This window comes from Globicephala melas, chromosome 8 (genome assembly GCF_963455315.2).
Source record: "Globicephala melas chromosome 8, mGloMel1.2, whole genome shotgun sequence".
In the NCBI taxonomy this organism is placed as follows: domain Eukaryota; kingdom Metazoa; phylum Chordata; class Mammalia; order Artiodactyla; family Delphinidae; genus Globicephala; species Globicephala melas.
The window spans coordinates 45,525,892-45,543,989 of NC_083321.1; the positions used below are offsets into that span (position 1 = coordinate 45,525,892).

Here is an 18,098-nt window from a genome sequence, read left to right on the forward strand (position 1 = left end):
GTTATTTCTTCTCTGAGGAACATCCATAAAGGTTATACCAGCCAAAACAACTAGAAGATGTATACAAAGGGGATTAACCAGGCCTTCTTATCTATCAGAGGGCAAGTGATTATTCAAGAGAAATTTACTGTAAACAGCTGGGTTTCTGTATATTTGGGCTGAGGAAGTTTGTTTTTTGGGGTTTTATTTTTAGCACAATTCAAGTACACAAATAAAACAGAAAAATAAATTGACTAAATATCTGATTACTTCAAAGAATGTGTTACCTGGTTCTATCAATCGAATTAACCCTTCATGCTGGGCCACTCTGTCCTTCCAGCTCTTGGTCTTGTTAGTTGCCATCTCCAGCTTCTTTTTAACTCCCTAGAACAAAAGCAGATTTTAGACTATGCAAACACACAGGTAGTTTAAGAGTCAAATAACAATGATTAGGCACTTACTATACACTAGTGGATTATCTCATTAAATCATCACAGCCATAAGAAGCACGAAATATTATTATCCCGTTTTACAGATGTGGAAACTAGGATTCAGAGCAGTTAAGTAACCTGCCCGAGGTCACACAGAGGACGTAATTCGCACTAATTACAGATGAATATATAAGACCCTTGTGTGCCAGTTCCGGCTTACTGCCGCTCGGCTCCAAACCCACCCTTCGCTGTCTTGCCTGTGCCATTAGGCTAACGTTCCCTCGACAGCTGGCACCACTTAAGCTTCGTTAGTGGAACGGCTGGCGGGACACTGCAGGAGGCTCCACTGTGCTCTGCGCAGCAGCTCCTGCGGCTAGTGGGACACCCATGGTGCTCACACCAGTGGCTTTTAGCGGCACCTCCGCTGTGGGCAGCTTCCACCAGTGCCCCAGAGGGTGGCTTCCCAGTCTCAGCACCTCACTGAGCTTTTCTGCCACCCAGTGGGCGAAGGCCATGCCCTCTCCAAGAAGGACTGGCTCACAGCACTGGGCTAAGGGAGCAAAGTGGATGTGTTCCTCCCCTGGGCGCTCTGCCTCAGCCCTAGAGGCAGTGGCTGCTTCCTGTGTCTGCCCTTCCTGCAGCTCAGAGTTTTCTTTGCTGCTCAGGAGGTAATCCCCTGTTAGAGTTAATAGTCGTTTATATTAAACCTTCCCTGTTCATATTGCCGGCGTAGTTTCAGTCTCTTGATTGGACTCCAACTGTTACGCCCCATCGCCTGTAAAAAAATTCCTACCTACAGCTAAACACAATTCTTACACCGCTTCTTACAGTAAAGCAAATATCCTGTTGCTTTAAATGTTTAAGAATATTTAAATGCACGTGTTTGCAGGGCTGGGTTTAATGACCTCGTACTGCTCAAGTGCTTGCTTCCGCTCAAGCTCCAGCTGTTGCAGCTGCTCCACGGCTTCCTGCAGGGCCTGTTCTTTGACGGCGCGCTGGTTCTCCAGCTCCTGCTTCTCCGCCTCCGTGGTGCGAATGGCCTGCTGCTGCTCCAAGTGCCACTTCTCCAGCTCGGCCCTCTTGGACGACTCTTCCTCCAGCAACCTGCGATGCGAGCTCGGCGTCAGACCCGCCCGGTCACCGCCCCTGACCCAGCAGATGTCGGAGCACGCCAGAGCCGCAGAGAAGCCTGGGGGTCATCTAACCCACCGCTCATTTCACAAGAGGGAAACTAGATTCACAAAGTGGCTAAGGTGACTCATGAGTCCTGCTCCAAGCTCTGTTTCACCCTTTTATGAAAAAAAAAATGACAGTAAAAATAACATGCGTTGAAGGCTTAACGGGCCAAGAAGGAAGTGTGTTTTCTCAATTAATCCTCACAATAAACTTAAGTACTATTATTATTCCGTTCAGAGATGAAAAAAGTGAGGCACAAAGGCTAAGTGACCTGCAGGGCCGTGTTTTGAAATTTGCCGGGTTGCTACAACATTAAAACATTTTTTATCTAGTGAAGACCTATCACCAAGGAAAAAGCTGACTAATGAAAGCAAGAGAAGAAGGAGCTGACAAAAGGTAGAGTGAGCAGACACCATTTCCTAACGAAGCGCTGCCTGTCAGGCTCTTCACCTTCCTTGCTGCTAACCCTCCACAATTCTGCAAGGTGTTATTATCCCTGCAGATGAAGTCAAAGGGTTTAAAAGTATGACGCACAGGTAAGTAATGGATTTCAACCCAGGCCTGTGTGACTTCAAAATGTTATCTTTTAATAACAGGCTACCTATCTGAGAATATCCAGCTATGCCAGTATTTAATAAATAAATTAACGTGCAGCCCCACCTGTACCCAAAGTGTAGACAATGTGGTTAGATGCCAGCCCAGGACGGGACGCATCTCTACCGGCTTGACCATCAGAATTATGGTAACAAGCCACACGGCAGGCCAGTAACTACTACCCAAGAGCGTTTGCGCTTCTAAAACCGACAACAGCAGAAGTAACGTAACAGACTCCACAGCCCCTATCTGACTACTCCAATCCCCATCCCCAGTCCCACACCGTTGTAAGAATTCCCTCTACAACATCCTACAGGGTTGTTCTCCAGTTCTGTGTGATGGGCCACGCTTCACAAACCGGGTCAGTTTATTTCTGGCAGCCTTGATTCTTAGAAAGTTCTTCCTCAAGTAAGATGAGCTCTCCCATCCCCTACCCCGGGTTCCACCAAGGGCCAATCTGCACCCTCTGAGACGTCCCTCGGAGTGTGACATCCACAGTGAACACATCACTGCCAACGTGGGCTGACCAGTGCAGAGTGGACTCACTTACTCAGTGTGTATATATTCCACACTGTCCATGTGCTTTTCTAGGCACAGGGGATACAACAGTGAATGAGACCGGAAGGATTCTTCATCCTAGTGGTGAAAGTCTGGAGGGGAAGGGACATTTGCAGGAGGTTAGGCTGCCCAGCCTGAATCCCATTCACGTGTCTAGGGATGTCTTGATGGAAGCCACTGACACAAAGGAGCAGAGACAGTGAAGAATTTATCTTTTGGTGGCAGCAACATCTAGTGTCAAGTGATGGCAGGAGCAATGGGGACAACTGACTGACCGACCCACGGTGCCAATGTCGACATCAGCGGCACCTTCGCTGGGCTCTTGCCGTGGCCTGGTCAGGGCTGCTCAGCCTCCCTTGGTTCCTGCCTGTGTTCAAGGCCTGGCCACCTGCCTTTCTGTGGAATTGGTGAGTTTCTCAAGAACCTTCCAACAAATGCTTTTATTGCTTTAGCTAACCCAAGTTGGTTTCTGTGGTTTACAAACAAGACTCCTGACTAAAGACTTGAACCTCTCTGTGCCTCAGTTTCTTCATTTATAAAAAAGGAATAGGAACTATACCTACCACCAAAGGTTTGCTGATCTATTAAACGTGATAATGCAAGTAAGGTACTTAGAGCAGTGCCTACCATGTCGTAAGTGCTGAATAAATATCAGTTCATATTATTATGGTGGGACTATTACCTCACTTGCTCCAAACACTTCATGAAGGCTGCCTGAGAGTATATGAGGTTCTTGGCAATCAATCATATCAGGGAAGTAAAACCCTGAATCTTTTCAAATGAGCTGCTATTAAGCCAAGTACCCTGGATCCTGTACTTGTTCTGCTGATATTTTAAATAATCTTCTTGCTCTAAAACCACCATTCCAGCCTGTCAGCACCTTTTCTGAATGCTTATTTGACATTCTATACGTTGCATATCTTCCCCCTCTGCAGATGAGCTAAAGGAACAGAAACCAACATACTCCGAGTGACCACCAAATCCAGACGTTACACGAAACTCTTTGCAAGCATCCCCTCCCTTACCCTTCGCAACAACCCTACGAGCTTATCGTATAGATAAGGAAATGAAGGCTGCAAGAAATGAACTAACTTTTCTAAAATTACACAGCTAGGAAGTACCAGGGCTGGGAATCAAACCCAGACCTCACGCCAGGGCTCAGCGCCAACCTGCCTTCAAATACATGAAGAGTATTATCGCATGGAAGAGACTGTTGTTCCACATGGCCCCATGTGTAGAACCTGGCTCCATTCGTTCAAAAAAGACTCCTTGGGCACTTACTGTGTGCCATGCACTGTACTAGTTGCTGGGAATACAGACCTAAGGTACGCTCCTAGGCCTCACAGACACAAAAATTTAGTGGGTGGAAGTTATAACCGGACAGACTATGGCTCCGTCTCAAGAACTTTCCAATGATTGAGTTGTCCAAATGTTAAATGAACAGTTTCCTTCTGAGTTCCCATTCAGGAGAGGATAGATAACCTTCAGGATTACACATTTTTTAAAAAAAACTTCAATTTTAGTGGGGAAAAAAAACCCCAACAAGATCCAGATGGCTCAAGTCAAAGTTCTTGTATTTAAACAATTTACTATAAAAAATATCTCTGGGAAAATTTAAGACACTGACAGAGAAGGCACCATCCATTGGAAGAACAATGAGATGCCAAACGTTCAAAGAATGACTTGCTATTGCTTAAAGAAAGGACAGAGGCTAACTAAAAAGCCCTCTAGGGCTTCCCTGGTGGCGCAGTGGTTGAGAATCTGCCTGCCAATGCAGGGACACGGGTTCCAGCCCTGGTCCAGAAGATCCCACATGCCGCGGAGCAACTAAGTCCATGCTCCACAACTACTGAGCCTGCGCTCTAGAGTTCACGAGCCACAACTACTGAGCCCACGTGCCACAACTACTGAAGCCCACGCGCCTAGAGCCCGTGCTCCGCAACAAGAGAAGCCACCGCAATGAGAAGCCCACATACCGCAACAAAGAGTAGCCCCCGCTCACCGCAACTAGAGAAAGCCCGCACACAGCCAAAAATAAAAATAAATTAAAAAAATAATAAAAGCCCTGTATATACACCCTCAGCCTAAGATTATATTACAGTTCATTAGTACCAGACTTAAATGTTTCTATCTCAACTCCACGATGACTTCCCTTGATTTCCTACCCAGAAAGGCCTACCCTGAGTGGGAGCAAGGAGAAAGCCCCCGTTGCCAATCTGACAAAATGTCCCTCTGGGGCTTCCCTGGTGGCGCAGTGGTTGAGAGTCTGCCTGCCGATGCAGGGCACACGGGTTCGTGCCCGGGTCCGGGAAGATCCCACATGCCACGGAGCGGCTGGGCCCGTGAGCCATGGCTGCTGAGCCTGCGCGTCCGGAGCCTGTGCTCCGCAACGGGAGAGGCCACAACAGTGAGAGGCCCGCGTACCGCAAAAAAAAAAAAAAAAAAATGTCCCTCTGAATCAGGCCCAGCCTCCTGTGACTTCGGGAAAGAGATGGACTCGCCTCACTTAAAAATGACCACTAGAGGGCGCGAACCTGTCCACTTCAAGTTCCAAAAACTAAAGTCAAGTTCCAAAAACTAAGGTAAAAGAACAATTTAGAGTAGTAAAATTCATAAAATGGCCTTATATACCCCAAGAAAAACTAGTTAGTTTTTGTGCAGTAATATCAGCTTATTGGAGCAGAGCTGTATGTAGTAGTTATATTTGCATTTAAAAGGTTGGAACCATTTACTTAAATCAGAGTGTACAAAATAATTAGCCAGAGCATTTTTTTTTTTTTTTTTTTTTTTTGGCCGCATTGCACAGCATGCAGAGATCTTAGTTCACCGACCAGGGATAGAACCCGTGTCCCCTGCAGTGGAAGCACAGAGTCCTAACCACTAGATCGCCAGGGAGTTCCCTAACAAGAGCTTTTTAAATAACAATATTCATGCCTGGGCTCCTATCCACAGATATTTTGATTTACTAAATTTGTGACAGGCCCTACATGAGTATTTTTTAAAAGGTTTATAGGGGATGATGATATTTACCACTGGTTAAAAACTACTGGCATCAATTATCCAAAACTGTCTTATTCAAAACATCACTCATTCTATAAACATGAAATAACTAATACTTTAATAAATTTCTGGAGTTATCTGGTTTCCTTTATGATCTAATCTCTGCCGTGTCATAATTAACCTCCCTCACAGCTTCAGAGAAGTAAATATATATAACATATCTCACCTGTGAATTCTCTGCACAAGGTGATCTATAAACTCTTGACACATCACAAATGATAAGGAGGTTCAAAAACGTCTAATGTCCCTTAGAATGTCTCTCTTTGCAAGTCACATGGGACCAAACCTTCCCATGCAGTGGATGGTGTGCTAACATCACTGCCCAATAACAACAGGGTGGTGGTTCCCATCCTCTGGTTAACACCATGGTGAACACACACTTGTGGGACCCATAAATGCCAGGCAATGTGCTAGGCATTTAATTTTCTATTTAGAAGATAATTTTTTCCTTAATAGAATCAACCTTTTCAAAACCTAATTCATTTATTTTTAAGTCATTTTTGGCAACATACATAACAAAGAAACCTCCTTCTTTCTTTCCTCCTGAAGATTAAAAGAACATCTGTTGCTGCTCCACGTGTGGCATGGCAGCTATGGAAAATGTACCCCAGCTCATCCCACAAGTGCTCCTAAAACAGGGGGCGTAGCTTAAAGCACAAGATATGCCTGCACTGACCAGCTGGGGAAACAGTTTTTAGCGCTGCATCCCCTGACATGACATCTTAAAGAAAGCAAATGCGGAAGCAAGTTAGAAACTGGGAGAGGGTAGCTGAGCCCTGTCTTTAGCCCTATAAGCAAGGGTCTCCCAGCGGCCCAGACTGGGAATAAATAGCCCAGCCAGCCAAGCCCCCAGGGTCTCTCCAATCTGTCAGAGACCCCTCCCTCTCCAGCAGAGTTAGTCATTCCTAGAAAGTGTATGAGGAGTCCAGGCAAAGCACATAAAGCACAGAGGATGAGGCGATCGGCACCTGGCCTGAAGCTTCCGCACAGTCTCTTCATCTTGCCGGGCCTGCCTCTCATCCTCGAGAGCCTCCTGCAGCTTTAGGTACATGTCTTCCAGCTCCCGGACCCGCTGCAAATACTGTTCCAGTTCAGAGGATTTCTGGGCAACCTGTTCTTCCATCTGCTGCCTGATCTGACGGTATAAAAGAGTCATGTTTAAACTCAGGTTGACTTCGCCCTCAGGGAAAGCCTCCCGCTCCACCACCACCCTGAGTGAAGCCGCAGCACAGCCCACAGCCGCAGCCCATCAGGGTGGACAGGGCCCGTCCTTCACTCCCCGAAGACCGAGGAAGCAAGAGCACCAAACCCAATGCCAAGACCCAAGACCACAACCAAAGAGTCTGGGTCCACAAACTACACCCGAAACGCTGTTCTCCTGCCCTGGTATATTTCTCATCCCTTTCACTCCACATTTCAGACTCAAGAAAAAAATATTTCCCTGTATAATTTCTCTTTAAACTCCTTTCTGTCTTAAAATCACCATCTTTCTACCAAGAGTCTCCTCTAAAGAGAATGAACCTTTTCCCAGTCAGAACAGCCGAAGGGTTAAAATAAGGGGGAAAGGAAAGACTGGCCTGCAGTGAGCCCTTCTGCACTTACCTGGCTGCCCAGCACCCCGTCCTTTCTCCCTCTCTAGGGCACCTCTGGCCCCAGGGGGACCTCAAGCACTTAATTAGTGTTCTAACACATTTATGGTTTCTCCATTCTAGCTAAAAGAGCTTTGAATCTCTGCCTTATAAGTTAAAAGACAAGGACATCCTAAATGCAATAACATACACATTAGCATACGTCTCTGCAGTTTATAAGACACTTTTACTTGCATTAGCTTAGTTCACCCTCATAAGGGTCATGAAGGATCATACGACTATCCCCCTAATTTGAAGAAGAGAAACAAGTTATTCATCAGCAGGAGCAGAGGACACAAACCCAGATCTTCTGGCCACGAGGGCAGGACCCCCCATGTCATACATGCCTTCTTCTCGCGACACAAACACGTCCACTTCAAGTCTGAGCAACAAAAAGGTGCTAAAGGGAACGTCACAGCACCTATTTAATAGGCCCTGGGCCCAGCCCTCTCCCACACACTGCAACTCATGTGAGGAGACCTGTGTTCCAACTAACCAGCTCGCTGCCTGAAGCAACTTGGACCTTGGGTCTCTTGGGGATGAGAACCTCTAATCAGATGATGAGTCAGAGCTGCCAAGAGCGGCAGGCCAGCGTTCACGTGTTCTCCTGACTTCAGAACCCTCACTCTGCTCATGACAGAGGTGCAACGTCATGGAACTTATGCTTACTTTTTCCGTAGCTATTTATTTTCCAAGGCAAGACTCTGAAGGCTGAAAGGGATGCTATTAATAATTGTACCAGGATGGCAGGGACTGTCCCAAGCAAACCAGGAACTTTAGTCCTCCTACCCACAGTACTTACCATCCCATTCCATAAATTTCTACTTGGGGGTCTTGAATGCAAGGTTTACCTTTATATCCTTGGCATGGTACCTGGCATATAGAAGGTGCTCAATAAACCGATAATGAATGAATAACTTCCCCAGGAGCCCACTGCAAGTCAGCAACAGAGCCAAGCTGGCAAGATGATCTCACTCTAGCCTCCCAGCTCTTCACCCTCCACCAACCCAGGCAGGCTTTTGCCCCTCTGCCGACCGGGGCTGGCTCTGTGAGTTAAGGCCGCAGCAGCACCTCTGGGCATGCGATACTCACAAGCTTCTCCCGCTCCAGCTCCGTGCTGAACCTGGCCTGTAGTTCCACTTGAGTCTGAAGGCGCTTCTTTTCTTCTTCTGCTGCCCGAGATGCTGCTTCTTCTAGTTTCTACCCAAAAACCCATCCACAGAAAAGCAGGGAATATTACAATGGAAGTGCATTTGGAGAGAAACGGTCACACTTAAACATTATGGAGGAAGTCAAACATTCTCAGTGTTCAATAAAGACCGAATAAAACTTGTAAATCCACTGGAATTCCATTCCAACAATTTTCCCAGTCAACATACAAAACAAATTAGGTAAATGAATGATTCCTCATAACTCTGAACAACATTTTGCCAAGAAAATTTTAGTACAGTCATTAAGTTAAATTCACTTGCAAATGCATTCATGAGGTAGGAATCTATTTCTTGAGCTTGTCCTATACAGTTTTGTCATCTTAACATTATTCCTTAAAACTTTATCAGAGCTCAACTTCCCAAAGGGTGCATGAGGAACTCCACAGACCCTTTCCCTGGCAAAACAACATTTAGAAGAAAAGCAAAAACAACCATTTAAAGTCTCTGGGAATTATCCTAAAAGCATACAGCAAACGGAGAACACTTAGCAAGAAAATCAACTGAATCTCAGCAAGAATAGTGAAAGCCTATGGCATGTGAGCCACGGTGCAGCCCCCTCTCTGCCTACTGCTCCCCCGACATGGCAGTGGAAGGAGGCTCTACCCCATGGCCGTGGAACCAAGAACATAAGCCTCCCTCTCTCCTCAGTTTCCAATCTAGGGCTAAGGTATCTCACAGGAGGGTGCAGACAAAAAAATGTTGCTTGCCGTTCCAATAAACAAAGAACATTGCCCACCATCAAGCCATCAGCCACTGCAGCTGTCCCAACAGTGCACCCTGGGAGGAATTCAGGATGGAGGAAAACAGGATCCTGGCCCTAGATAGTTAAGATGCATATCTAAGAAATAATTTTAATGAGCTCAGATTTGCATCTTCCCATACATTGAAAAGCACTAAAATCATTAACTTGAAATATCTGTTTTTTGTGATTAGCAGTAACTACATGTTTTGTTTTGTTTTGCTTTTTTCAACAAAAACTCCTTTGTATCCTGGCTCCCCGCTTACCTCTTTGGAACAGTTCCTCAGAGCTGAGAAGCTTTCTCCCGGGCTGGCTAGAGTCCTCAGTAAAGTCCCCGAATAAAACATAACTCTCAGATTTTAGCTGTGCTTTTTTTCAGTCGACAAGACCAACAAACTAAACCACAGGCCAGCTAGAAGTCTGACAGGCGAGGCCAGCAAAGAGCCCCCGTGTAGTAGGAACAAGTCTCAAAGACAGGCCTCAAAAACTACATGTGGGCCAGAATTTAAATATCAGACTGTGGGGCCAGGTAGGTTCCAGGGCATTGTTGAAAACAACAGAGCCACTGTGAGATGAACAACTGGAGGTGATACCAACAGAGGCATCCGGCTTAACACAGAGCTGAGAGACTGACAGAGATCAGAAATGGAGACAAAGAGCTCTGCTGCCACATACAAAAATAAGCTCAAAATAGATTAAAGACCTAAATGTAAGACCAGATACTATAAAACTCCTAGAGGAAAACACAGGCAGAATACTCTTTGACATAAATCAGAGCAATTTTTTTTAATGTATCTCCTAAAGTAAAAGAAATAAAAGCAAAAATAAACAAATGGGACCTAATTAAACTTTAAAGCTTTTGCACAACAAAGGAAGCCATTGACAAAGCGAAAAGCCAACTTACCAAATGGGAGAAAATATTTGCAAATGATATGACCAATAAGGGATTAATATCTAACATATATAAACAGCTCGTACAACTCAACATCAAAAAAACAAACAACCCAAAACCTTGTACACTGTTGGTGGGAATGTAAACTGGTACAGCCACTGTGGAAAATTGTACGGAGGTTCCTCAAAAAACTAAAAAGCAGAATTACCATATGACCCAGCAATTCTACTCCTGGGTTTTTTGGGTTTGAATATTTATTTATTTATTTATTTATTTGGCTGTGTCAGGTCTTAGTTGCGGCACACAAGATCCTTGTTGCGGCATGCAGGGTCTTTTCGTTGTGGCACGCGAGCTTCTCTCTAGTTGTGGTATGTGGGCTGCAGAGCGCGCAAGCTCAGTAGCTGCAGTGCACGGGCTCTCTAGTTGTGGCGCATGGGCTTAGTTGCCCTGCAGCATGTGGGAGCTTAGTTCCCTGACCAAGGATCAAACCCGCGCATTGGAAGGTGGATTCTTAACCACTGGACCACCAGGGAAGTCCCCACTCCTGGGTTTATATCCAAGAAAAACAAAAGCACTGATCTGAAAAGATACAGGCATCCCAATGTTCACAGCAGCATTATTTACAATTGTCAAGATATGTAAGCAATCTAAGTGTCTATCAACAGATGAATGAATAAAAAATAGATGTGGTGAATACATATCTACAATGGAATACTACTTAGCCATAAAAAATAATTAAATTCTGCCATTTGCAGCAACATGGATGGACTTGGAAGGCATTACGCTAAGTGAAATAAGTCAGACAGAAAGACAAATACGGTATGATATCACTTATATGTGGAATCTAAAACATACAACAAACTAGTGAATATAACAAGAAAGAAGCAGGCTCACAGATATAGAGAATAAACTAGCGGTTACAGGGGGGAGGGCAAGATAGGGGTAGGGAAAGTGGGAGGTACAAACTGTTGGGTGTAAGATAGGCTTAAGGATGTATTCTACAACACGGGGAATATAGCCAATATTTTGTAATAACTGTAAATGGAGTGTAAACTTTAAAAACTGTATAAAACAAAAGAATGCCAAAAAAGCCCTGCTGACACCTCGGTCACCCCAAGGCACTGTGTGCACGCCCAAGGTTCTGCTTGGGAGGAGGACAGTCAGAGGCTGCACACCATGAGGCAAACAGACTCCACTGAAATAATCCAGCCAAATCATGAAACAAATAAATGAGCAAACAACAATAACAAGCTTTTGGGGGAGGGGGCGAAAGCCATATCTAGAGTTGCTACAACGTATTATCTAAAACATCCAGTTTTCAACAAAAAATTATGAGATGTGCAAAGAAAGAGAAAAGTGTGACTCATACGCAGGGAAAAAAGCAGGCAATAGAAACTGCCTTTGAAGGGGCCCAGACACCAGATTTAGCAAAGACTTCAAAGAAGTTATTATATGTTCAAAGAACTAAGGAAACCATGCTTAAGGAAGTCATAGATGATATGATGATATCCCATCAAACAGACAACATCAATAAAGAGACAGAAATTATAAAAAAGAACCAAATGGAAATTCTGGAGTTGAAAAGTACAATAACTGAAATGAAAAATTCACTAGAGGTTCTCATACATACATTTGGGCTGTAGGAAGAATCTATCAAAGATAGATTGATAGGGCTTCCCCGGTGGCGCACTGGTTGAGAGTCCGCCTGCCGATGCAGGGGATACAAGTTCATGACTCAGTCCGGGAGGATCCCGCAAGCCGCGGAGCGGCTGGGCCCATGAGCCATGGCTGCTGGGCCTGCGTGTCCGGAGCCTGTGCTCCACAACGGGAGAGGCTGCAACAGTGAGAGGCCCGCGTACCGCAAAAAGCAAAGCAAAACAAAACAAAACAAAAAAAGATTCATAGAAATTATGCAATCTGAAGAACAGAGAAGAAAACAGCATCAGAGAAATGTGAGACACCCATTAAGTACACCAACATTCACATAACAGGAGTATCTGAAGGATAGGAAAGAGAGAAAGAAGAAGGAAAAATATTGGAAGAAATAGTGACTGAAAACTTTCCCAATCTGATGGAAAATACTAACCTACACATCCAATAAGTTCAATGAACTCTAAGATAATACAAAGAGTATAACACATACTTCATATCATACAGACATACACATCATAGTAAAATGGTGGAAAACCAAAGACAAAAAGAAAATCTTGAAAGCAACAAGAGAAAAATGATTCATCACACACCAGGAAACACCAGTAAGACAGACAACCAACTTCAGAAACAGAGGAAGTCAGCACAGAGTGTGGCACTTCTAGGGGTTGCAAAGGGAGAACCCCACCAGGAATTTGGGGCCTTAAAGTATGCCACATCCCAGGGCACAGGTGCTGCATAGGAGGACACAAAAGGATGCTTGAGCTTGTGGTTAGCAGGTGCTCAGTGATTCAAGGCAGAAAGGATCAACCCAAAGGCGCCCCAAATAAAGACCATGACCACACACTGAGGACTCAGCACCACACCCAGAATTGTGATATACACAACTGAGGAAGAAAGTTTCCCAATGAATGTCAACTATCTCATACAGCCTGTGGTACTTGACCTCCTAGCCCTGAGATGGAAAGGGAAGCTGACCCAGACTGTATCTTTGGCTCCAAACAATAAGTAAAACCCCACAATTCTAACACTAAGGGTCTTCCAAGATCCTCATGAGTGAAGATGGGAGCTAAGGGGGAAAACCTAAAAAAGCAACAGATCCTGTCCAGTTCACCAAAAGTGACCTTGACATCCTTAGGGGAATACAATGTCTCATCTTTCTCTGACAAAATTCAACTGTGCTCATTGTTCTTATAAATGTTCTTTTCTGGTCAATGAAATGTCCCTGCTACCCTGAGACCCTCATAACTTTCAAGGGCTGGGTAAACCAGGGCGTCTCACTCAGTGGTCTAGATGTACTTCCTGCAAGCACAGTTCACAAAAAAAATCTCTCTACGGTTGCATTAACCTAGTCTTGGTAGAACCAAAGCTCTACCAAGTAAGTGAGGTCGCTGTGGCCTCTGCAGTGAAATGAGAGCCCGCCCCTAGCCCAGCGTCCACGCCCACCTTCCTCACGGTCTCCAGCTCCTGCTGCTTGTTTTCATTTGCCACCTGGAGCTCCTTCATCTGTCGCTCCAGCTCCTCCTGCTCAGCCAGCACCTTCTTCCGGAGTTCTTTCCGACGCTGGCGGGCTTCTTTGTGTGGTGGGGGGCTGCCCAGCTTCAGCAGATGGATGGTAGAATGGATGGCTGTGAAAGGCATGGGAGAAAAAACAGGGAATACCCTTTATTCTTTGTAAGCCTAACATGTAAATGGCATAGTGGGAATAAAACCAGAGACCCAGGATAATTCTGATCCTGCCACTGAGCAGTGGTGTGACCGTGAGCAAGTCACAGAACCTCTTACAGCACGGGTTTCTCATCTCTAACATGAGAGAGATGATCTCTGGAGTCCCTTCCAGCTCCAAAGTTCCGTAACTGCCTATCTGTGCTTAAACAGATCTTGATTTGGGAATATCACACACATTTGAGGAAATCCCAACACTTCCAACTCCCTTTCCTATACTTCCCAAAAGGCCAGGTAAGAACAAGACATAGCAAGGGCTGAGATATAAAGTTCCTGGTATCTGATTTGCTGCCTGCTGTATTTAGTCTGCCCCTCATCCATACCTTATGAAACCATCTCCCTCTATACTCCCTTCCCGAGGTGATAACAGCAGCTACCATTTTTTGAATATTTGCTATATATACACACTTTACATGCATTATATAATTTCTACGTGAAATCTGATTTCTTTCCTGATTGTTTCAATTACTTAAAGAGCTAATACTTTCACATTGTTCAAACTCAAAAGCATGAAAGGACATAGATGAAGTCTCGCTCCTACTCCTATCCCCCAGTACTGAGTTCTCCACTCCACTAGCAACTAATGCTAACAGTTTCTGTGCATCTTTCCTGAGATACTTTAAGCATATACAAATAAACATGTATATACGTTCTCCATCTTCTGTTGACACAAATCTTGGCATAACACACTCTTCAGAGCCTTGGAGAGCTTTCCATATCAGTACATACTGCACAGTACTGCACAATTCTCCACTGTGTAGCTGTACCATAATCTGTTAACCACTCCCCAATTAATGGACGTTTAAGTTGTTTGCAATCTGTCACAAACATTTCTGCAATGATGTGTCATTTTTTAAATATGCAACTATATCTTCATTTTCTAATTATGAACCCTCACAACAACCTGAGAGGTTGATACTGTTATTTGCCCCATTCCACAGAAGAAGAAAGCTGCTAGAGAATTCCTAACTCAACCCCAGAAGCCCAGGAGAGAGGATTCAGACCCAGGTACACTTGCCTCAAACTCTTAAACTACATCAAAGTGACCATAATTTTCAATAAAACAATTTTACCTATGTTCAAGAATATAACATTCAGAATCCTCTTTCATGATTAAAAATAAAATCTCATAAAGTGTTTCATTCTTTACTAATTTTGGAGTAATACTTTAGTTTGAAAGTTATTAAATCAGAAGTTTGCATTCTTGAGATAATTATTTGAAACTAGTGATTTCTTGTGAAAGTAACAGATCTTGAAAATTACTTGAAGTATTCAAAAGCTATTGCACAATTCCTCTTTCGTTTTACACGTTACTAAATACTCAAAATGGCTACTTTAAAATTCTTTATAGTCCTTAAAAGGGGAAATTCCATGTTCTTTAAATAGTAAGAGTAAAAAAACCTAAAATGTCCAGTTTATAATTTTCCCACACATTCATCAGGCAAATGAAATTGATGAAAATTTTGGGAACTCCTCTCACTTTGTTATTCTTCTAGCTACTGTTTCACATAGAAATAACTATAGACAATGAGGAAACAATGCCGAGTATCTTTAATGAGATCCAAAGCTGAAAGAGCTCTCAAGTTATATCATGACAAGTAATAAAAATTACCTTACCCTGAATCCACTCTTGTTTCTTCTTCTTATCTGACGCACTGATTTCAAAGGTCTTATCAAAACATTTTATGAGAAAAAGGCATTTCTTTCCATCTTTGTCAGGCAAGGACTAAGATAGAAAGCAAAATTAGTCTTTAAAATTTTATTTTAAAATATTTAGATTAAGTTCAATCTTAATTATTTATATAAGAGGTACCTATAAATGAATATTACTGATTTTCTAATGCTGCCCCCTAGGCAACAGTACTTATGGTAAAAATGACCCTGGATTAGTGTACTACACCTAGACTGGGAGAACCAACACCACCTGATGGGCCATGCTTTGGGCTTTCCTGAGCACAGCAACCCTTGTACCTTAGCACATCTCTTAAGGGAACCCTGGAAGATATACCCATGGACTGTTCCAATAGGTCTTGACTCCTATAGGATATGAGGCTTCTAACCCAGGGTGATTCCCACACCCTCCAGATGCGTCTCTCCCTTCCTTGCACCAGGGGTATTGTTGCTGGCAAGCTGTGGTTCTTGTCCTATATCCTTATAAGTAGACTGGTATGGCCTATGGTAATCTTGTGAGTCTCCATGTTTACTTGAATCTAAGAAGACCCCTTACTGGGCACTGCACACCCTAAGACATTAATACATACCATTTCAAACATCAAAACACATTATCATTTATGAGTGAGATCTTAGGTATTTTAAATGTTCTTCAACAAATACAGATGTGGCAATAGTTCAGCTATAAATTAAAAACTCAAAACTTTATGTTCTTGAGGACTTCACTTCTTTAACCGAATTAGCAGCTGTGACTAAAGTATTCTGAAAGTCACCCTAAGTATTCCAAGGCAATGCTCACATCTTCTTTTGGTTTATCTATTACACTCAAAATGGCCCAGGTTTTCTGATATATTCATGACTTCAAACACTTTCTTACTGAATTTTTTTTTTGCTTTATTTTCTTATTTATGACTCCATTTTATTCAAGAAATGATCCCTTCAATGTACAAATGAGATTTAATCCCTATATTTTATTCTCGAGTATAAGAAAATAAACTCACATTAGAAAAAAATTTTGTCAGGTATCTAATTTTTTGGTTCAGAAACTACGGCTACTGTATGCCTGTATTATTTTGGAAATGTAAATTTTAAGATTATTTTTAAGGCTCTGGAGTCTAGAAGAAGGAAGATACACTACTTGAACAGCAGGGGGCAGCACTGGAAAGAGGTAACCGTTGACTCTTACCTCCACACAGCAGTTCTCATCCAAGAGAATGTCTCCTTTCTTATCTTTCAGATCCTCACTCACATAGTAAGAAATTATGTTGGGTTTTAGTACAAACCAGCGTTCAGTCCAGTTTTTCCGTCTATGGCCTTTTTTCATCATGTAACCCTATGAAAGATTAAATCTGATATAAACTCCTGTCCTTTTATTTATAAGAGCTGATACCTCTTCCTTGACATTCTTGCCTGCTCCATTATCTGATGTGTGGCCTTGAATACATGAATATCAAAGGTTCTTGCCCTTTGTGGATCATGAACCCTTTGAAGAGCTACAAAGGCAGGGCACTATACCCAGTCAAATTCATGCAAGCATGTGCAGATAAAAGTTTACATAGAATTTTAGACACTCAGAGACATCTCCTCCCCCCACCCAAACCCCCCAACCTCGCCAAAAGCTATATGCAGATAAGAGACTGCAAGACCCCCTGATGTTAACAGCATTGTGGGGTTTCTTTTTTTAATACCTTATCTTTTAGGGATGCCTACTGAAATATTTATAGATAAAATGAAATGTCTGGATTTGTGTCAAGATAAGACAGGAGAGGTCAAAGTAGGCGGGGAGGATTAACCAGGTATCAGTGGTTCCTGGGGCTGGGTGATGGGTATACGAGAGTTCATTATACTATTCTATCTGTTCCCTTTAAAATAGAAAACAAACACATGCACACACACAGTGATCTGAGATTCTCAGTAAATCTAGACCTAGACATCACAGTGATTCTCAGTAAATCTAGACCTCCATCAATGAAAATGCTAAAACCTATCAGTCAACTTGGCCAGGCATATCTTCTCAGCCAGTCCCCCTCTGGCACCAAAGTACCTCTCTGCCTGACCTCACAATTCTGGAGGATGACTCTGCTCCAAAGGAGCAGAAAAAGAACTGGACCAGTAGTTAGGCTACTGGCTGCTAAGTATAGCTTCTATGCTCACACTTACTAGCCCTGTGCTTCCTTCCCATACATCAGCATCAAAGGTGTATGATTAAAACTTTTACTTCAGCAAAAGTACACATTTATTATAGGCCAAAACCCTTCAGTACTATTCAAGAATAACACTTTTTTTTTTTTTTTTTTGTGGTACGCGGGCCTCTCACTGTTGTAGCCTCTCCCGTTGTGGAGCACAGGCTCCGGACGCGCAGGCTCAGCGGCCATAGCTCACGGGCCCAGCCGCTCCGCGGCATGTGGGATCTTCCCGGACCGGGGCATGAACCCGTGTCCCCTGCATCAGGAGGCGGACTCTCAACCACTGCGCCACCAGGGAAGTCCTAACTCACATTTTAAATAGTAAATCTATAGGTGCTGATAGCTTATGGTAGACTATACACATTGTTAAATATATGATAATATCTTGGCTGTATCATTCGATTATTACACTAAGTTCTAATCATATTACTTGTTCAGTTTGCTAATCCTTGAACATTTAAGCCAAAGCTATCTCATACTGCAATTCATCTGTAGTTCTATATTCTGCCATCCTAATCTGTCTGGAAATCCTCTTCAGACAGAGACCATGTCTCATAACTCTTTGCAGCACCAAAAACTTACACAAATTAAGCCTCAA

At 43.5% G+C, this 18,098-nt stretch overlaps 1 protein-coding gene across 1 annotated transcript in view; it reads right to left on the reverse strand.

The window, feature by feature from the left end:
- SWAP70 (switching B cell complex subunit SWAP70) overlaps positions 1-18,098 on the reverse strand; it is a 79,433-nt gene that overhangs the window by 1,300 nt on the left and 60,035 nt on the right. Inside the window, exons 5-11 of the mRNA XM_030831353.2 lie at positions 16,501-16,647; positions 15,261-15,369; positions 13,365-13,546; positions 8,519-8,626; positions 6,767-6,933; positions 1,316-1,514; positions 267-363 (exon numbers count right to left, since the gene is read on the reverse strand). Coding sequence (XP_030687213.1) covers positions 267-363; positions 1,316-1,514; positions 6,767-6,933; positions 8,519-8,626; positions 13,365-13,546; positions 15,261-15,369; positions 16,501-16,647 — 1,009 coding nt within the window. The remainder of the gene's footprint in view (positions 1-266; positions 364-1,315; positions 1,515-6,766; positions 6,934-8,518; positions 8,627-13,364; positions 13,547-15,260; positions 15,370-16,500; positions 16,648-18,098) is intronic.